We start from the raw sequence: 9,389 nt of genomic DNA, 5'->3' as shown, positions 1-9,389 counted from the left end.
TTGTTTTTGGTTAAAAATGTGATTAGGCATATTTTTTAAATGTATAAATCGACCCATAGCACATGGAGACCTATTGAATCTTAACAATTAAAACAGTCTTATAAAAAAGTAAATTGACTAAGAATAAATTTTGTATTAAACAAATGAAATCAAATTTTTAAGAGTAAAACAAACTCCATCATTATTATTGTACTGTTTAAATAAAGGTAAGAAATTCCAAGGACAAACATCTCCCATTGCACTTTTCCTCGATGAAAAGTTGTATGCAGAATAACTAAAAAAATAAAAATGAATTTAAGGAAAGACTTGAGGAAAAGAAAAAGAACAGAAACCCTCAGATTCGGCCATTTGTGGGAGTTCACACAGGTATGTCACATTCCAAAATCTAGTGACTAACATAACGGGTTTTGCTTCAAAAATCAACCTGCCTCCCTGCCACTTCCAAGTGTAAATGAATGATCTAACTGCTGGTTAAAAAGGTCATCTATTCCAGTGGCAGTATAGTGGAAAAAAATCTAATCTGGGCGAGTAATAGTAGTTACTAGCATTAAATGCAGTAAATTGTGGGAGAAATTTTTCCTGCGGATTTGTTAATTTTATTTAAATGATACAATAATAATAATAATCACATTGTTACACACATTAAATAATATTTAACACGAATGTTGTTCAAATATTTATTTTACGACAATTCGTAGCTTTCGGCATACTTGATTATCTTTAAATTTATTACAACTTTAACAAAACTACAATTTAAAATTGCAAGCCCTATTATTTATAATGTATTTATTTCATCACAGTCCATATACATTTTTTATAGTTACAATTGTATATTAAAGTGTACAAAAACAAAACAAAAGTTGTTACAAAGACATTTTTCTTCCTTCTATTGATATCTCTACGGCTCGTCTTGCTTGTTTGTTGCGTTTACTATCTATAAAGTTTTTATAATGCTTTTCAAACCGGTTCATTTGCCGTTTGGTCGTCTAGAAATATAACATTTATAAGAAGAGAGTGTAAAATTTTATCATAATAATAATAAGATAAGAAACATACTCTAGTCATGTCAACATCAGTCTTCCACTTGGGTCTAACAACGTAATCTTTGTTTGACGGTACTGGTACCCTTGCTCTTCCTACCCAACCTTTGTCACCGGGCCTTAAAGCTCTATGTGACATTTTAAAAGAAAAGGTAGTTATTATTTTATTATTTTAATAATTAAAAGTGATTCACTTACTTTCCCTCGCCGGTGAGTGCTTTCGCGATATCCTGTCTACTTGGTGTACTGGATTCTTCATCATGAGCCCTTCTCCTTTTTGGCAGTTGTTGTTCCATGTCTCTCGCTTCCCTTTCCTCTTTACTTAAAGCTATACAATACACCCAAATCACAATAATATAAAAACACAAATGAAACATTACAATTATTAATGAACCTTTAAAATCGGTAGATAAGTTGAAAATAGGTCTTGCCCATTCATTTATCAGCTTTCCTGCCAAATCTTTGTTTTCTTTCGTCTCCTTTGGATGTTTGTACAAATACATAACTGCCTTTCCAATCCCAGAGTGTTTTAAGGTTGATTGCTCGATAGGTGGAAACTAAGATTCCAAACCAAACATTTTCAACCAATAGGATTCATAGATTTTTAATGTGTTAAATACCTCCTTAAGAAGTTTGAGAATGTTTTCTCTAATTTTAAGTGCAGGAAGACTTCTGTCAGGCATTGGCGCCAGCCAGTCGGTCAATACAGTAAGAACATTGTGCTCGATGAATGCTAATTGGAGATCTTGCTTGTTGAGCTGAGACATTACTTTTGTTAACATTCCAACTTTGTTAGTTGCTGGTTTACTAGCCTGGTTACATTTTCTATCCGCCTAAAATTTGGTTTCGGTGTAAAACATTTTTTAAATATTTTTTTAGTTTTTGTGTTTATGCATTAGTTAAGCAGTTTTTGAAACATAATCTTACTTCAGCTGCAGCTTTCATATCAGCTAATAACTGAGCAATTATGTCATCATTGTCATTAATGATATCAATATCCTTTCGCCTTCGTCTTTTAGTTTGCTCTTCTTTTTTTCTTGCTAGCATTAAATCAAAATCTGAAAATCCTGAGTTTTCTCTAAAAAAAATATCACATATACATATTGTGAAACATTAAAAATTACACACAATTATGTTGAAATGTACTTACTCTATCTCACGGACAGGTCTGTCTTCATCAGAATCATCAGAGACTTGTGGGATAACTTCTCCAGCTGGTTCTTCAGCTTCTTCTTTATTTTCTTTTTCTAAGCCTTCACTCTCCTTTTCGGTTTGTTCCTCTTCTTCTTCATCTTCAACATCAGAATCTCTCTTTTTCTTCTTCTGTTGTGGACAGTAATAACAACGATAATAATTTGGAAATTCTACTATCAAATATCTGTGTACCTTTCTAGTGTCTGTCTCTGAGACACTTCCTTCACCTTCAGAATCTGAAGCAATTTTAGTTTTCTTTTTTCTCCTTGTAATTTCTTCATCGCTATCATCATCACTTTGTACTTTATGTTTTGTCCCTGGGAAAAAAATAATTAAATATATAAATAAAAATTATATGTACATCAATACTGTTTAAAATTAAATGTAATAATTTTATATTGCTTAAACAATAAAGAGTACAATCACTTTTCAATAAAAATAACAATAATTACCCTTTTTACGTCTTGTTTCAATATCAGAATCGTCAGAATCAACCACAGAATTTCGTTCTTCCACATCTAATGAATTTAAATATTTAGTTATCAAACTATATGCTAATTAAAATTGTTTCCAACTTACCAGAACCTTTGGATCGTGACCTGCTTCGTGATCTTGACCCATTCTTGGAATTTTTCGAAAGTGATCTTGACCGAGATCTCGATCTAGAATTTCTGACAGAACCTGATTTTGATCTCGATCTTGATTTGGATTTGGATCTTGAACGGGAACGAGAATGTCTGGAACCAGAGTGAGACCTAGAACGAGATCTTGATGCTCGATCATTTGAACCTGAACGTGAACGAGATCTTGAACCTTTTCTCGAGGCAGATTGTGACCTTGATCGCCTGCCTGATCCAGAGCGTGATCTCGATCTGCTTCCTGAGTCAGATCTTGAACCAGACCGCGACCTGGATCTCGATTTCCTTTTATCTGACCTAGACTGAGAGCGTGAATGCCTTGATCCTGATCGTGATCTTGATGCTCTAGCAGAACCTGATCTTGAACGTGATTTTGATCTTGAGTGTGACCTTCTAGCCGAACCTGATCTTGAGCGAGACCTTGCTTTAAGAGATCCTGATTTGGATCTTGACCTGGACCGAGACCTTGAAGGAGAACGGGATCTATCTGATTGTGACCTTGATCTTGGCGTTGCAGATCTAGATCTTGATTTAGCTCTTGAACGTGAACCTGACCTAGATCTCGCGGGTGATTTTGCTGCAGAAGGTGAACCCGATCCTGATCTGGATCTTGATCTAGACCTCGAAGCTCTAGAATTTGCTGGTGAATAAGACCTTTCTCGGCTCTGTGATCGAGATTTGGCTGAACCCGACCTGGACCTTGAATTTGATCTCGATCTAGATTTGTTCACCGGCGATGCAGGTCGAGACATAGATTCTCTAGAACTCGACCTTGATCGTTTTCCTTTAAAAGGTTCACTGGGACTGCCAGATGGAGATCTTGACTGTGAATGCCTCGATGATGATCTTGATCTGCTCTTTCTTGAGGAGGGAGAAGCTGAACCTGAACGACCTGAACCGGAATGTACAGACTCGTCATCATCGTCCCTACTACTGCCAAATGAGGAATGAGGAGCACCATCATCTAAAAAAAGAATTTGTACTTCTTGATTATCTATATAATTTTCAAATATTAAATTTTTTAACAGCTAGTGCTCTTTAATTATAAAATCTATTATTCTTATGTATTTAAAAATAAAAATAAGTGAAAATTTCATTCACACACATCATTACTGTCCCACTGAAAGTCAGAGTGCATTTTAAGTATTTCGGTCCATGGTGTGCTATGCTTCTCATGTTTGGGGATACCAAAGTTTTGATTTAGTGAATCCTTTCAATGTTTCTTTACTAGAAAATTATTTCACCTCCCAACTTTTACTGGAAATTAAATGCCTACTTGGAAACATCAACAGACCCTCTCTGTTCATATACCCTACTCGTTCACCCCTCCTATTTAGGGCGGACCCTGCCGTTACTTGAACACAGATTAACTAAAATGACTGCGGTTGAAGTGAAGGCTCAAAACGCTCAATTCTCTTGCCCACAATCGCAATCTGGACTTTGTTTATATACTGTGTAGAGATTAGTGACCGTTAGTTGATAATTATTCAGATATCGTGGACCCCCAGACCGCATCTCACGATATCTGAATAATTTTGTTTATACTGTTAGTAATCATGAAAAATAGTTTTCAAAATTCTAGGTTTTTGAAAGATTTGTTCATTCCAGACATGTCGAAGGTTGTTCTAATTGGCTCGTATATCCACCATATTTCTGCTATACAGGGAACTTGACCATTTGAAAGCTTTTTTTAAACTTCAACAATAAAAACCTTATGCTATCCCCATGTAATATACGGTGGTTCTTCAAGCTTAGATGTAAGCTGATTTACCTAAAGTTCTCCCCATTGAGATTTGATTCTGTTGATCGGTATTCACTGTGCAACTCCTTCCCAAAGGTAGCAAGGTAAGTTATTTTTCATTTTCTGGATGTGTCCCATCCTTATTGAGTTCTGGATTCTTTTTTTGGGTATTATAGTTTCGAGAGACTTTTTTATTGTTAAACTCAACCCTCCAAAAAGATGTGATTAGTTTTACTAAGAGTGCACTTGAGTGCCGTGAAAAGTTCATGGTACAATTTAATTATTAACTTATTTTAATTTTAGTTTTATATTGAGGAGCCCTATAAAGGTTTTTGTTCTATGTATTGCAGTCTTAGAGATTTCATTTTATCTTACTTATTTAATGTAGTTTAGTTTTATTTTGATTTTTGTGTGTATATATGCTTGTTTTCAAGTTAATTCCCCAGCCACCACTTCCAGCAGACGGTTTTACAATCACTGCTGTATTAAGAATGCTTTATTTATTATTATGTAGTATTTTCTTTTTGTAATTAAAGTTCTTTCATGGTTCATCCATAAAACAACAGGATTATCTGGCTAACCTGGCAATAACAAATTTAAATAAATTATTTAGTTTAAACTTGTATGTCTAGCTTTTTTATTGGGTTGTCCGGAAAATAATGCGGGTTAATGGTTATAAAATAAAAACAATTAAATGAATGATTTTAAACATTTTTTATTAATTAAAATACGATCCATCACTCTCAATACCCTTTTCCCAATGTGATAGCAACTTCTCTATCCCCTCTGAATAGAATTTTGTGTCTTTTTAACAAATCCTGTTTTTAACAAAAAACACAATTTCTAACAATTTTTGAGCAATAAATTTTATATGTTGTAAAACGTCTAGGTGCCTGAAAAATGGTAGTTGGTAGCGGAATGGTAGTTCTCGAGAATAGGGAGCGTGAGGCAGAACTTCTAAATCAGTTTTCATGTTGTCACATGTGAAACATGGTACCAAGTGTTGTCGTGTAAAATCGGCATTTCCGATTGACCAAAGATGGCTTCAATAATGCCAATTTCTGGTGCATTACTTCAATTTGAGAGGGCTACATTTCAGATTTGATTGTTTCACCAAGATTCAAGAAGATGTAGTAAATCAGCCCAAATGAAGCCCACCAAAGAGTCACCATCTCCTTTTTTGACGAGTTGGAGGCTTTGGAAAATGTGTTGCTACTTCTCCGTCGTCAAACCACTGTCCGAAACATCTGCTGTTATTTTAGAGAATCCAATTTTCATCGCAACAATTCTATCCATCTATATTCAGCAAAGAAGTATTGCGCAGTCTTCATGACGATGTTTTTGAGTCATTTAATGCTAGAAGAACCAAACTTTTGAGTTTTTTCACCTTTGCAATTGCCTTAAGGTGGTCAGCAACGGTGGATTTGTTAACTGAATGATTCTCTACAAGTTCTCGAACAGTTGTTCTGGGATTTTCTTCGACCAAAGCTTGCAGAACAATATCATCTAAGGAAGAAATCCTTCCACGACCTTCTTTGTCTTCAAAGTTAAAATGTTTTAAACCATCTCTGAACGGTGCTCTCATTCACACTGCCATCGCCACAAACTTCGATAATGTTTCTGGCAATTTGGGCACCGTTCCAACCGAGTTTAAACTTTTAAAACGAAATTAGTGAAAATCACTTTAGTAAGACCTGAATTATTTCCAAGTAATGAAATGCTTGTGAAGTAAACAAACATTTTGTATGGAACGGAATTAAAGTGTTGACATTCGTACAAAAGAATAATCCATCCAAACGTAAACAGTTTATTACATAAAAGAATAATTGAAAGAAAACATGAAAACCTGCATTATTTTCCGAACAACCCAATACCGTACAACAAAATACCAGCATCCTGTATTTCAGAAATTTACTATGTATACTGTGCAGGGTCATGTTACGGTAAAAAAAAGTTTGTTTACGGGATAACGTTTTGTTTGAAGTACTGCACATACACACAGTCGTTGAAAAGACCATCAAAAAGCGTTATCATCAGACTACAAATATCCTCAGTTAAAGTTCGAATACAAATTATACAATCCAACCCTCTTAATGATTTTTCTTTTATACCCACCTGTTAAATAATAACAAACAAACTGACCGTCGTCTTAAGCAGAATATTTGCAGAATTTGAAATGGTTGATCGAACGGAACAAAACAAAATTCCGGCTTTACCTTGTTCCACCTCCATCTTGGCCGTCGTCGAATTGTCCCGATCACTCTGGAAAACCGGATTTCCTCGTGTTTGAAGGAAAACAGAAGCGGTCAAAAGTCGGAAAACAAAGCAAACAAAAACCCAGCCAGGACGTTCTACCGTACAGCCGCAATATGCTGCTGTAAGGTTATAATCCTCAAAGAACTTAACAGCGCCACGGTAGACGCGACGCTTTTCCTACCTTTTTTTAAATGTTGGCCGTTCTGTTTCAACTTTCATGTTAAGCCGTTTATGTTTAGTGGTCTAATTAATTATTTTCTTTATGTAAGGTCTTGGTTGAGTTGAAAAAGTTAGTGTCACAAGCAGGATTCGAACCCACGACCTTTAATTTTAAAGTTGTAAAGCCGAAGGTCGTGGGTCCCACTCGTGACACTTTTTCATCTCAACCAAGACCTTACATAAAAAGAATAGTTAATTGAAATAAGTAAATTGGTCAATTACACCACTAAACATAAATGGATTAATATTTAATGTTAAGGGTTTTCAATAGTTGTTTTCTTTCTTTTGGCCTTAGCCAGGGCTCCCTATCCTTTCTTTTTTTCTTATTTAATTTCTTCCTTATTTATTTGTTTTTAACAGTTATGCTCCTCACTTTAAATTGACATGTCCATGGGCTTTATAAATGTTATTGTTCTCCACAGCCAACAGCGATTTGTACTTGAATGGCTTCTCTATGTCTTGTATTCTGTATAGGACATTGAAAGTTATAGTTCCGTGAGAATAATATCTGTTGCAGTGCCTTATCATGCGTTCTAAGCCCTCGAGGACATTTTCAATAGTTAAATGTAATTTACTTAACTATAAACATAACTTTTTTTACACGAAATAGTTCTGTACTTACAAATATTTTAGAACTTAATTATTGGTACCTATTTGCTTTTTGACACTGTTAATCACAGATGATTTTATTTTTTTACAAATAAGGCTTTAAGCCCCCTTACATGAATATATATATTAAAAATAAATTTAGTTAACAACATACTATAATAATAATAATAATGGCAATATAAAACATATAATAAAGTGTACAAAATATGACAAAAATATAATTATAATAATTATTTATAATCAAATTTTGAAACCACATTATGAAAGAAAGGCAGAAAGAAAAAAAAGATAAAAGGAAATGGGAAAAAGAAAAGGAAGAGGGAAGGAAAGGAGTTGATTTATCATTTTTAAAAACTCAAATGCTATGGATGTGAACAAGCTGGCGAGGAAGCAGAACTTACTCCTGAGGAAGCAAATTCCATTGCCTTGCCTTTGTAATTCTGAAAAAAAAAGCTAAAGTTTTAGAGGAGTATTGAAGGTTGGAATATGATTGAGCGATAAGGAATGTGGGAAAGTTAATAGTTATTGAGGACATTTATTTATATACGCATATTAAAAAAGTTTATAAGTTATTAGAATGTTAACATAGGAAGAAATACTTTGAAAGAATCCATACTTGCTAGTGACTACCACTATTAGCACTCTATTAGCATTCATCCATCACATCTAAAGGATTCATAACATTTTATTTAAACAAATATCCTTATTTAATGATTCCCATGCTCTTAGTACCCCGTTTCAATCTTGCTGCCAAAAATTTCATCATTGTGTGACAGCTCTTCTCATGATTTCAGATATCTGCTTAAGTATTGATGATAATAAGTCTACTATTATTATCCTATTTATTCAGCTCGGTAAATCATTATTTGTTTATTTGGAAACTGATACATCTTTACAGTTTTTCTTCTGCTGCTACTAATCTTATCTCCTTCCTATCTGTCTGACAGAACAGAGTTAAACTTCAAATCCTATCTCCTCTTCTCCCCAAATTTCAGCTGGCGTGCCCCAAGGCTCTATTCTTGAACCTTTACTCTTTTCTGTTTCTAAATAATCTTCCATTAGTTCATTTCTCCCAATCTCATCTACTTTACATTCAATGTCCTACAAGCAACTTCTCTGAAGCTATCTCTCCGCTCAACCGGGCTCTTCAGTCTCTCAACCAATGGTTAAGAAATAACTATAATCTTTTAAACCCTAACAAATCCCAGTCCTTATTAATTCCCAATAAACAATACAGATTGCCTGATCCCTCCTCATATAAACAGCTCACCTATTAATTTTTCTTCTTAAGTTAAAAATATTGGCGTTATTTTTACCTCCAAGCTTACACGGCAGGACCATGTGAGTTCTATTATTAAAAACTGGATTCAAGCCTCCATTCTACTCAACTACAGTTCTGCTTATTAAACCCCTAATAATTTCTTATTATTTTTCTGTAGCAGTATTTTTTCACTTTCCTTAGCCTCTCAATCTACTCATTGCCTTCACATTGTTTATTATGCCTGCATTAGATTTATGTTCTTAAACCAAGAGATCATAACAATCTTAACTTGTAAACGTAGTTTTAATATACATATCTAACATTAAATCAAATAAGCATCCTCAATATTTATCAATTTTTTTCAACACATTCCTTATTTAAAAGCACCAAACATATCCCAAGACATCAACCATCCTCTAATATAAATCCAA

General features: G+C 34.2%; 1 protein-coding gene across 1 annotated transcript; it reads right to left on the bottom strand.

Annotated features, from left to right (window-relative positions):
* Positions 1 to 663: 663 nt before the first annotated feature.
* Positions 664 to 7,004, bottom strand: LOC106672798 (IWS1-like protein). The gene is made up of 11 exons (XM_014404507.2): positions 6,830 to 7,004; positions 2,814 to 3,836; positions 2,687 to 2,752; positions 2,427 to 2,551; positions 2,191 to 2,363; positions 1,968 to 2,118; positions 1,661 to 1,873; positions 1,435 to 1,597; positions 1,239 to 1,368; positions 1,057 to 1,168; positions 664 to 986 (listed from the first exon to the last, which is right to left on the bottom strand). The coding sequence occupies exons 1-11, from the start codon at positions 6,843 to 6,845 to the stop codon at positions 864 to 866; spliced, it is 2,295 nt and encodes a 764-aa protein (XP_014259993.1). The 5' UTR covers positions 6,846 to 7,004; the 3' UTR covers positions 664 to 863.
* Positions 7,005 to 9,389: the final 2,385 nt, after the last annotated feature.

This window comes from Cimex lectularius, unplaced genomic scaffold (genome assembly GCF_000648675.2).
Source record: "Cimex lectularius strain Harlan isolate CLEC.00 unplaced genomic scaffold, Clec_2.1 scaffold143, whole genome shotgun sequence".
Lineage (NCBI taxonomy): Eukaryota > Metazoa > Arthropoda > Insecta > Hemiptera > Cimicidae > Cimex > Cimex lectularius.
This window is presented reverse-complemented; position numbering and strand designations above follow the sequence as displayed.